This window comes from Triticum urartu, chromosome 7, assembly GCF_003073215.2.
Source record: "Triticum urartu cultivar G1812 chromosome 7, Tu2.1, whole genome shotgun sequence".
Classification (NCBI taxonomy): domain Eukaryota; kingdom Viridiplantae; phylum Streptophyta; class Magnoliopsida; order Poales; family Poaceae; genus Triticum; species Triticum urartu.
Genome location: NC_053028.1, coordinates 612,648,497 through 612,660,919, shown reverse-complemented (window position 1 = coordinate 612,660,919; position 12,423 = coordinate 612,648,497). Strand labels below are relative to the sequence as shown.

Below are 12,423 nucleotides of genomic sequence, written 5' to 3'. Positions count from 1 at the left end.
TTCTTTTTCACCATTAAATCTTTCGTGGTGAGTCTTTCGAAACTAAATGCCATGTTGATACGTTCTGATGATTTTTTCAGTCCTAAAGTTATACCACGCCTGGGCTATGTAAATTACTAGGTTTGTGGTAAGTAAGTTATCATCTTTTTTGTATAAAAGTTATCGAGTATGTTTTCAACCATTTTTTCTTTATGGGTCGATTTATATGGTGTTTGTACGTAAGTTATCAGGTCTGCATTTCTATATTATCAAGTCATTTACACATAAGTTATTGGGGTTATGTTTTCAATAAAAAAATCCATGATCGATGTTATCATGGTGTTTGTACGTAAGTTATCAGGTCTTCTTTACATAGAGGTTACTGGGGAATGTTTTTCAACAACTGTTTCCCCTGGTCTAAAGTTACCGTGGTTGTTTAGATGTAAATTATTAGTTTTGCAGTGCATATATTACTGTGCTATTTACACATAAATTGTCGGGGGTGTATTTTCAACAACTTTTTTCCCTGGTCAGAAGTTACCATGGTGTTGGTATATTAGTTATCATGTATGTGGTGTGTATATTACCGTGCTATTTACACATAAGTTACTGGGGTATATTTTTTCTTAAAAAAATTCCCTTGGTCAAGAAGTTAACCAGTGTTTGTAAAAAGGTTATCAGGTCTATGACGCTATTTACACACAAGTTGCCAGGATAAGTTTTTCAACAACTTTTTCCCATGGTCAAAAGTTACCAATGTTTGTACATAGGTTATCAAATATGCACTACATATATTATCATGTTATTTATATATAAGTTATCCCAAGGTATATTTTCAACAAATTTTTCTCTGGGGTCAAAATTACCAATGTGTTTGGTTGTAAGTTACTAGGTCTTCGGTGTGAATATTAATGTGCTAATTACACAGAAATTACTCGTGTATGTTTCCAACAACCCTTTTCCCTGAGTCAAAGTTACGCAGTGTTTATACATGTGTTATCAGGTTTGCGGTGCGTATGTTATCATTTTATTTATACAGAAGTTACTGGTGTATGCTTTTCAACATTTTTTTCGGGGTCAAAAGTTATCATGGTGTTGTACATGAGTTATCAACTCTGTTGTGCGTAAATAACCATGTTGTTTCCATAGAAGTTAGGGGGTATGTTTTTTAACAACTTTTTTCTCCGGGTCAAAAGTTACCACGATGTTTATACTTGAGTTCTCAGCACCACACGTGTATATTACCGTGCTATTTTCACATAAGTTACCGATAATATGATTTCAATAACTATTTTCCATGATCCAAATTTACTGTGATGTTTGTGCTTAAGTTATCAGGTCAGCGGGTGCATATATTACCATGTTATTTACACAAAAGTGGTCGAAGGTATGTTTTCAACAACAACAAAATCTCTGGGTCAAAATTATCGCGGTGTTTGTACCTAAGTTATTACGACCATAGTGCATATATTACCATGCTATTTACAGAAAAGTGATTGGAGTTCGTTTCAACAACTTTTTCTTTAGGTCAAAGTTACCGAGTATTTGTACCTTTATCTAGTCTTCACTGCATAATTACATGAAAGTTATCGGGTTATCTTTCAATAACTTTCCTGGATCAAAGTTTCTACATACATATTAATTGCCAACAAAGAGATTAACTAGCTATCAACCATGTAATATAGATGATGCACTTGTGTAACTAAAAATTGGGCATTGTTGATAACTAAAAAGTTTGTGTACCTACAAAAATTGATGCTTGTTTTTGTAGTCTGTACCCACCACCTTGTAGTTTTAAAGCAAACAAGATTCCTCCTAGTAGACATGACATAATCTAGTCTAGTGGGTCAATAGACTTTGGCTAGGCCGACCACGACCAGAGATCAAATCCTGACACTCGCATACATACTTTTATCTCGCAGGAATAACTTAAGTTAAAAGGGAAAAAATGTAAGAGTGTTCATTGTTTGTAACCAGAAAAGAGAGAGAGAGAGAGAGAGAGAGAGAGAGAGAGAACGCAGCGTTCCAGATGTTGATCGAAAGCGACCGCACATTTTGGTTCTATCGCTAAAATCAGGTGGTTCGCCACCTAACTTTCTTGTTCTATTTTTCTATATTTTTTCTCTATCATTCTTATGTTTTTGTCATTTCATTTTTTTCCATTTTTTATTTACCCTTTTTCGTATTTTATTTTTTCTCAATAGTTTCTCAAATACACACTAAACTTTTTTAATACACCTAAAACATTTTTTATATATACATTAATTTTTTAATTCTTATTCACCATTTTTAAATGCATGTTCAATACTTTTAAATACATGATGAACATTTTAGAATATGTCTTGAACATATTTTAAACACATGTAACATGTTGAAGATTTTTCAAATACATGTCAAACATTTTTCTAAATACATGGTGTTTAAATATGCTGAACAATTTCAACATACATGGTGTACATTTTATAAATAAATAATGATCATTTTGCAAATATATGATGCATATTTTGTTAAAATATATTGAGTATTTTATAATTATATGGTTAATTATTAAAAATACATTAAAAAGTTTAAATATATATTAAATATTTAAAAACTCATTTAAAAAACATGTCGGGCATCTCTTTGAGAAATTTATGTTTATATTTTGTGACACACAATAATCAAATTTTGAAAAACATTTTAGCTTTTTTTAAAGTAGTAAAATAAAAATTCCATCTACAAATTTTAAAGAGTTTCGTATAAATCTATATCAATATAAAAAGACCCAAATGAGCAGATCCAAACCATCTCGACCGTCAAATCATGTTATCTAGCGGTTCAAATCACTCCAATGTTTAGCACCAAACACGTTTAACGCTCTAATTACTCATCACTGCCATTGGTTATAAACACGTTTTGACTCAATGCTATCCCTTGAAATCTGCCATTTAATTAATATCCTACCATTCCTGCGAAAAAATAATTGATATCTTACCAAATACCAACGTGCAACAGATATATCTTAACTAATATAACGTGCAACTAATATCTACCTAATATAAACGTGCATTGCACGTACATTATTACTAGTAGATGAAAATAAGTGAAAAATTTGAAAGGAATAAAAAAGCACGTAATATTTTTTAGGGGAAAAAACGCATACATGTGATCCCGCAACCGCAGGGCCGTAGGGGCCTTAGGCGGAGGAGCTGTGGGTTCAAAATCGCTTGAGCGAGGTATAAATGTACCTTTGATAGCTCCTAATCAGCGCCTTCGGCGCCTGTTAGTGCACTTTTGAGCCTAGTGGGGTTGCGGCCTATACATTCGCTCGCTCGCTCTGGTCACTTGCTCAGGCACACTGTACGCTGCCCTCAAAAAAGGGCACACTCTACGCTAGCAGCTAGCTGCTGGTGATGAATAAAACATTTTACTAGCAAAAAATGGTTCCTAAAATATAAAAAAATGGTGAAATCTGAAAATATTTATGAGTTATAAAAAATGTTTTAAATTTGAAAAACTTCCACAAATTTGGAAAACAAATTGTGAATTTAAAAGAGAGTTTGTCTTTTTGAAAATAGTGCACCAATTTGAATAAAATTACTGAATTCATAAAACCTTCAAGAATTCAAAAATAGTTCATGTTTCTGAATTTCTAAATTTTTCATTGATTTAATAAGTATCGTGAATTTGAAAAAAGTCCACCAATTTAAGATAAGTTCATGAATTTGAAAGAAAAATCCAAATTCAAAATCAATTCATAAATTTGTAAAATCTTTAAAAATTAGACAATAGTTTGTGAACTTGAAAGAACCCGCAAATTTTAAACTTATGAATTGATCGAAATCTTGAATCAAAGAAAACTTGGAAATTAAAAGATAAAAAAATGGAAAAGAGAAATACAAAGAAGAAGAATGAAAAACAAAAAACCTCCATAAAAACCGTCGTGGAAAACCCCAAAAGAAAAAATATCCTAGAAAAATCAGGGAACCTTCTAGAATGTTGCCAAAACCGGTGAGAAAAAACCGGATAGGCCCGCATAGGAACTTCATAGTGGAGTTGTGCGAGCCCTACCTACTGCATAGTAAGAGCAAGTTACAATAAGGTGATGTAAGCATGCTATAAGGATTTAAATATAATATTTGTGCTTAGTTGAAGGAGAGAGAATATGAGAGAGAAAAGAAGTGGGTCCGAGATTAGTAGTCGGTTGTGGCACGAGCTCCATAAACTTTGTGAGAGAAGAAGATGGTGAGGCCAAGCAATGATAAAGTATTAAATATCCATAGGTCCCTATTGTATGAGTTGGCTTTGAGATTAAATATAGATAACATGGCTACAAGATACAACCAGCAGTTTGCTCTACTATTAACCATGCTCTAATCGGCGGTGCCAAACAGGAATTAGCTTAGATTAGGGCAGAAGCCACACACTGACCTAGTGACTGACCATCCATTGTCGGGCTCTATATAGAGCCCACATGCGATCTCCATTTATCCCATCAATTTCATACTGCCTCGATCGAGGTAAACACTATTGAGGAGCACACAATGCAACCATCTCCACGAAGCAAATGAAAAGGACATATCCAAGGTGAACTCATGCTAAGTCTCCCTCGCCTTTGTCATCGTCTTGGTCATGGTGCTCCAGTCACCCTTCACCGTCGCCCAGCTGAGGATGGACTACTACGTTATCATCTGCCCCAACCTAGAGATCATTATCCGGAACTCCGTAAACTAGTCTAGGGCCCAGTCTCGAATCTCCGCGCCCGCCACGCTCAGACTCCTCTTCCATGACTGCGCCATTAGGGTACACACCATAGTTCTTTTGTCATGCAATTTTTTTAGAACGGTTAGACCTTAGAATAAGACGCTTACAAAAACAAGAGACTAGAGTAGCAACCAACAAAAAAAAAGTAATTCGATACAAGACTAGCAAGGGTCTAACATTGTGACCCAGCCCAAGTAGTCATGGATGAGATACGTGTGCCATGAAGGACAACACATGCAGCTCCTAATAGGCAGGTGGGCGACTTCCTAGACGGTGATGTCCCTCCTCGCCAGTCGGTGCACCTCAGTCGCCAGTCGGTGCAGCTCAGTGCAACATGATTGGATGTGAGACGTGAGCAGCTCTACCTAAGGACGGTCATGTGGTCTTGCCAACAACTTCCAAAGCTGCAAGAATACCACCAATTTATACATTAAGTCGACCGAATGACGAAACATATACCCTTCTACATCTTGGCTGCACCAAATCTAGCCACAATGCATCTGAAGAGAATATGGTCTTGATTTTTCATCTTGGCTGCACCAAACACATTTTCCATCGCACTTGTTCTCCACTTGGGATAGGAAGATATTGATTTTTGCGGGATGCAAGCCTTCCAAAATGTCCCTCAAATCACATGGGGGAGCGGCCCTAAATATTCCTTGTAATCCAAACCCATGGAGAACATGCCCGAGGCCTCTAGTCTCCATGATATAACATCGCAGCCATATGATATGTGTATGCCACTAACGCTTCCAGCAACCCATGCAACTCCAGGGCATCCTGTTCCCCAAACGTCCTTCTAAAGCGGGCATCGCCAAATATTTGACTAGGATAGACCCGAGTTCACAATTCATCATAGTCCAACTTGTCCACGATGGATCGAGACATGTTTTTGTGCATAACCTTTTCCAAACAGTCCCATCTTGCTCTATGATACGCCTTCTCGAAATCAATTTTTTCAATGCAAGTATTATCAATTAGATAGTGATCAGCGAATGACACACAGATGTAGGGTTGTGATGCATCGATAATCATCAAGAGGTCGGATGCCGAGTGGGGGGAACCCTGACGACCAGTCGCTGAAGTCGCATGGGTTTTAGACGATCATGGACGCCAAGGCTGTGGTGAAGAGCAACCCGTGGTGCCGTCACATGGTGTCCTACGCCGACATACACGCCCTCCGAATCACCGCACGAGAATTCCTCATCCAGGTAATCACTCGAAATCAATTTTTCCGTGATGGCTCACATAGTTTGAGCACGTGAAATGCTACACACATTCCTTGTACCGTGCATTGTTGCAGAGGCAATGAGAGTACTACCAGGTGGAACCGGGTGGGTACGGCGGGAGGATCTCGACGAAGGACAGGGTCGTGTTGCCGCACTTCGACTTCAGCCTTGATAACCTCGCCACCTTCTTCTCAACCTTAGGCCTCTCCCAGACGGACATAATCGCGCTGTTAGGTACTAACTCAACTAGTACCCGTCAACGGACCATCATGTTGACCATCCCGCATCACTTGTGTGTGAATTCAGGTGGCCACACCATGGGCGATGTGGATTGTGCCTTCTTCGAATACAAGATTGGCACTGACCTAAACAAGAACTCGAGTTTAGCCACACATCTCCGTGGCACCTACGTCAACAAGCAGAGCTTCAAGTTCCTCTACACAACGCCATTGGGATTTACAACATGATCTCATCCCGTGTTGCAGCTTACATATATAACATTGATGGCCTAGGTCAATATTGATCCATGCAGCGGGGGGGGGGGGGGGGGGGGGGGGGGCTGTCGCCCCCTACCCCCGTGCGCGCAGACGCGCACACCCACCCGGTGTCCCTGGCATGGGGTGGGGCGTCATTGGCTAAACTCAGACCTCTGCTCGGCCACGACTCAAGCATCCCGGCGACGGGCCTCCGCTCCACTCCGTTAGAAGTTAGCCTTTATTGGAATTTAGACCACAACTTAGCAATTTCACTACTCCTATGATTCTTGCGGAGTTATATTGTATTTCATAGAGAGCAAATTTTAGTGTACGTAGCTTCCTCGATTTGCTGCAAAATCCTACCAAAACTTGTGTTTGTTTTCACAAGTGGACGATCACTGAACAATTCCAAAACGGTCTTGGGTGTTTCCCTAACAGATCATGGTGATGTCTACGGTGTACATGGCAATCACTTAACTTCATCATATTTATCAGTGCAAGAACATGTTAGCAAACAGACCCCTACGAAAGGCTTCATACATAGTGGGCAAGCATGATGAGATAGAGGTGGCACGATACAGGTGCAGTGGTGCTGATGTAGACGAGGTTGGACTGCGAAGGATGTTGTGGAGGAGAAAAAAATAGTTGAGGGAAAAAGAATCGGCGGTTTGCCTCCCAATTAGTGGCGGCATGTCTAAGAACTCATGGCTGTGGCCTGAATCCTAGATCTGGTTGTGCATCTTAGTCGGCGAAGGTGCCGAAGTTGCAGCAGTTGCTTCGAAGTGGACTTCAAGTATCCCAATCGGACACTAAACCACAAATATCCCATCACATGTATGGTCTTTAGGCACTTTTTTTCCTTCCAATCGGATACTTTGTAATTAGCGTTGGATGGCTCTCCCGTATCTTGTCCACGGACAACGTCCGGACATAAAAACATACATATACCTAAGGAATTTGCGGGTCGGTGTTAGAGATGTCCTATGTGTCATTCGATCAAGCATCGTCTTTTCCCCCAAGCCGTGTGGATCCCTCTCTCGGCGGATTTTGGTGACTTCTCGACTGCATGCATCGACATTACTCTCATGTTCTAGCAGCGGCATCTTCAGTGCACCCTAGGGTTTGGATCTAACAACTCACAAAAGCAACCACGACTAAAATGATGATTGGGTGGGGTGTCCAACGGTTCGCACCAAGATTTTGTTCCTTGTTTGTCATTTGTTAAGGCCTAATATCATTAGCATAGCCAACTCAATAATCCAGGGTGGTCCAATAGTAGAACTTTCATTTGTGTTTAATTGCTCATGTTAGATTTTACTTATTTTTTGCTATAATATGGCTATAGTAAAATCATGGACCGCCCTGGCCCCCCTAGCTACGCCACTGAGGCCTATGATGAGAAGTTGAGAACATCTATATCTATACCTACTAATCTTATATACCTAAGAGATTGATCCCCACTAACCTATTTATCTTAACATGCAAGCATGCCACATCACCATACAATCATAGATGGGATAAGGCCCACCATAACATACAACCATGCATGATAAAGACCCACCATCACATGCAACCATGCATGGGAAAATAATTATCATTCTATTGTTCAACTTAAATTCAATAAATATTTTATCACATATAATAAGTCATATGCATGTTTAATTTTGGTTCATGTGTTGTTAATCTAAAAATTTATATTTCACACAATCTAATCTTATTGAAATATATTGCAACCAATTCCCGCAGCAACGCGCGGGGCATCATCTAGTAAAAGAAATAGGTATTCTTAGTCCGTCATGTTATTTTATAGAAAAAACCCTAATGTTTCTGACATTAAACCCGCGGTACATATCAAATGTTTTTTAAAACACTCGTATCTTCTAAACCGTAACTTCAAATTTAACATGTTATATATGAAATTTGATTAGAAAAATATATAGAATCTGAATATAATGTTATTTTACCTGTTAACAATTTAAAAAGTACTATCTATTAACCATCTTTCCTTCATATCATTACTGATTCGGATTGTGGATGAACCTCTCAACAAGGATTGGAGACAAAATTGAAGATCACTTCCCCGTTTCTTTGTATGTATTAAATCTATATGTAAACTGTGTTTAAATAGAAGAAAGGTGAAATCTTGAACTTGCGCTTTCATAGGCGTAGACCATCTTTGTTTGGGCCCTAGCTAAAAATACTTAGATTATAGACCATTTTTTGTAAATTAAGAGCGTGTGATATTCTTTACTCCCGTTGCAACCCACGGACCCTTTTGCTAGTCCTACTGGTTGAAGGAGGAACAGCTCGTTCGTCAGCGTGCAACGGCACGTACGTCTCTGCAACCTGCATAACCAATTCCTCGGCCGTTACACACACACCGTGTTAAATGAGCTGTGTCTTGATCACCATGCACGAGCATTATCTCCTACGTACTCCAAGTGGCAAATATCTAGCTGTTGCTCAAGCGGCGAGGATTGGATCAGTCGGTCTCCGGCTCTGGGCTATATAACCCCACGTGCAACCTCCATATATCTAGATCGAGCTAAAACCGGTAAGGCACGACCGCACGAGGCCACGAGCTAGCCGGCCAGCCACACTTTTGGGAGAGCACGCAAAGGCAACAGTCTTCGCGAAGCAACTGAAAGGGGCCGATCGACCCATGGCGAACCTTGGATGGTTAGCCTCCCTCGCCGCCGCCGCCGTCGTTGTGGTGGCGCTCGGCTCGCCGTTCGCCGCCGCCCAGCTGAGGCCGGGGTACTACGCCAGCACCTGCCCCAACCTGGAGACCATTGTCCGGAACTCCGTCAGGCAGTCCATGGCCCAGTCCCAAATCTCGGCGGCCGCCACGCTCAGGCTCTTCTTCCATGACTGCGCCGTCAGGGTACACAACCTCTGATCACTGGCCGATTGAGCTCGCCCTTGTAGAGTTACATGTCGACTTGATGAGTTGATGACGTAGGTATCTATAACTTGTTGTGCACGTACGTTGCAGGGCTGTGACGCGTCGATCATGATCGTGAACTCGAACGGCGACGACGAGTGGGGGAGCCCGGACGACCAGTCGCTGAAGCCGCAGGGCTTCCAGACGGTCCTGGACGCCAAGGCCGCCGTCGACAAGGACCCGCAGTGCCGTTACAAGGTGTCCTGCGCCGACATACTCGCCCTCGCCGCTCGAGAGTCCGTCGTCCAGAGCGGAGGGCCATACTACCAGGTGGAGCTGGGCAGGTACGACGGGAAGGTCTCGACGAAGAGCAGCGTGGTGCTGCCGCACGTCGACTTCAACCTCGACAAGCTCAACGCCTTCTTCTCAGGCCTGGGACTCTCCCAGACCGACATGATCGCACTCTCAGGTAACTGAAGTAGTACGTACTCATCAACTTCTCCTGAACGCCATTTGCAACACACGCCGACCTGTTGAAATCTCGCTGGCTGCACGATCGCATCACTTGCGCGCGAATCCAGGTGGCCACACCATGGGCGCGGCGGACTGCAGCTTCTTCCAGTCCAGGATCGGCACCGACCCGACCATGGACTCAGGCTTCGCGGCGCAGCTCCGGGGCACCTGCACCAGCAGCCAGAGCTCCGCGTTTCTCGACCCGACGCCGTTGGGATTCGACAACTCCTACTACAAAAACCTGCAGGGCGGCAGAGGCCTCCTGGGCTCCGACCAGGTGCTGTACACGGACCCAAGGTCACGCGGCACCGTCAACTACTACGCGTCCAACCAGGGTACCTTCTTCTACGACTTCACCGTCGCCATGACCAAGCTCGGCAGGGTCGGGGTCAAGACGGCGGCCGACGGCGAGATACGCCGCGACTGCCGGTACACGAATTAGTTACAGAGTCCCCGCTGGCTGGTTGCTGATGCTCACACAGTTTTAAAAAAACTGTCCATGACGCAACTGTAATAAGATCGATCAAGTTGTTATACATGCATGTGGCTTTGATTCTTGGAGCCCATGATGTCTTCAACTAATCCACTGTAAGATGTCCTTGGCTGATCGAATTGTGATGCCTTGCCGTTGGATATGTTGTCTTGATAGATCATGTGAGGATGCAGGTGTCTTTTGTGACAACGAGTCAGACTCCAGCACAAAACAGCATGATGATGGCTCTAGCCTCGATCTAGCTAGGTCGCGACTGGCACCAAAAGCAAATCATATCAGACCTAACTTCATCAACGTCAAATGCCCATGATCTGCACTTGCATGCTCCAACGACCTTTGAAATGGAGCACTATGATTAGTGCAATTGAGTGCACCATGCGTTAACTAGCAATTCCCACAGGGTACGTAACAGCACCATCTGCGTGAGCATGTTCAGGTTGCCCATTGCCCGGCCGTCCGCACGTTTTTTATGATTTTAGATCGATCTTCCTTTGTACTACTCCTATGATCCTTGCGGATGTTTTTGTGTAGTATTTCAGAAATAGTGGATTTCAGTATACGTGGCTCCAGCAATTTGCAAAAACCTACCAAAACTTGTGTTTGCTTTCACAAATACATGGTCACTTAACCACTCACCAGAAAGATCTTGCCTGTTTTCCTAGCAGATCTTGGTGATGTCTAAGGTGACATGGCAATCACTCAAACTGTGCATCAGTGCATGAGCATAAAACCAACAAACCCCTATGGATGGATTGATACATAGTGGGAAGCATGACAAGCTGGAGGTGGCGCGATACCGGATGTGGTAGTGCTGATGGAGACGAGGTTGGATTGAGATGGATGCGGTGCTAGAGGAAAAGAAAATAGAATGTTCCATAGGGTGTAAATCTAAAGATTTGGAAAATAACTCCGCAAAAAAATATTCAGAAAATAAATCATGGTTAAGAAAGACGATGGGGTCCTAGATGTGGCGGTTTCGTTCCCCGTTGGTGGCAGCTCTATGAGCACATGTGTGCGCGGCCTGGATATAGGTCTGCATTTTAGTCTCCCGGGCGGTATCAGGTCAAGGATCGTCGTCCACTCCTACTCCTTCCTGGAGTGGCGGAGATGGTAAGGGCTACAAGGGTTTGTCATTAGACTCAATATCGCCTTCTTCTTTGAATTGTGGATCCTTCAGGATATACGTCGACGACGCTTTCGGTAGAGACCGATGACTTCTCAACTCTCTACTTGAATATTACTCTCCTATTCAATGGCTAGGGCGGACAATAGATGTGGCAGTTTCTACGCGCCATCAACATATGTACGAGACGCAAAAGACGAGGATGTTTCTGAGGATCGGAGTTGTTTTTGAAGGAACTTTCATGTTATGTAATTTCAGCACTCGTTCTTTTAGGAAAATAAACAAATATGATATAGGCCATGTGACATATTCCTGCATGAGATTGTCGAAAAACACTCTTGCCCCGCTTATACAACCATCAGACAATACAAGTGTCGAGTAGCACAAAAGAAAGATGCATGTTTGGGCCACCAACACTACTAGGGAAAACCCTAGTAGTAGCGCGGGTTTTGAGGCTATCAGCAGCGCGGGCAACCGCGCTACCAATAAGGTGCGACAGCTAACTGTTAGTAGTAGCGCGGTCTGTACCCGCGCTACTACTATGGATTGTATCAGCAGCGCGTTTCCGGAACGCGCTACTACTAATTAGTTGTAATGATTTCCTGGCCCCGCGCTACTGTTATATCTTTCATCATTTCCCCCAGGCTTTCTACCCCGTTTCAGCTTCAATAAACAGCAATTTCCAGATACTAGGTACTACTAGATATCAATTTCATAAAGCATTATAGGTACTAGGTAGTACTCCCTCGGTTCCAAATTTGAACTAAAACCACGACGAGTAATTTGGAACGGAGGGAGTATTAGATAATAATTTCATATATACTCAACATGCATCCTCAAGGAGTACAAGATGATATCGACGACGATCATCATATGTAGTTCTACATGATATCGACGACGATCATCATATGTAGTTCTAGATGATATAGCCACACACACATATGTAGTTCTAGATGATATCGACGACGATCATCATCCTCAAG

The 12,423-nt window shown here is 42.3% G+C and overlaps 1 protein-coding gene and 1 pseudogene across 1 annotated transcript; both read left to right on the top strand.

Annotated features, from left to right (window-relative positions):
* Nucleotides 1-4,432: 4,432 nt before the first annotated feature.
* Nucleotides 4,433-6,418, top strand: LOC125519175 (annotated as a pseudogene).
* A 2,544-nt stretch (nucleotides 6,419-8,962) lies between these two features.
* On the top strand, nucleotides 8,963-10,459 carry LOC125522117 (peroxidase 45-like). The gene is made up of 3 exons (XM_048687193.1): nucleotides 8,963-9,311; nucleotides 9,423-9,780; nucleotides 9,893-10,459. Exons 1-3 carry the CDS (start codon nucleotides 9,090-9,092, stop codon nucleotides 10,264-10,266), a joined length of 954 nt encoding a protein of 317 aa, XP_048543150.1. The 5' UTR covers nucleotides 8,963-9,089; the 3' UTR covers nucleotides 10,267-10,459.
* The last annotated feature ends 1,964 nt before the right edge of the window (nucleotides 10,460-12,423 follow it).

What these genes read in the sequence shown, in the direction of transcription:
- LOC125522117 (XM_048687193.1), top strand. Translation starts at nt 9,090, where the DNA reads ATGGCGAACCTTGGATGGTTAGCCTCCCTCGCCGCCGCCGCCGTCGTT. An exon ending in TCCATGACTGCGCCGTCAGG is followed by an intron (nt 9,312 to 9,422) that starts GTACACAACCTC and finishes CGTACGTTGCAG; the next exon opens with GGCTGTGACGCGTCGATCAT. An exon ending in CGACATGATCGCACTCTCAG is followed by an intron (nt 9,781 to 9,892) that starts GTAACTGAAGTA and finishes GCGCGAATCCAG; the next exon opens with GTGGCCACACCATGGGCGCG.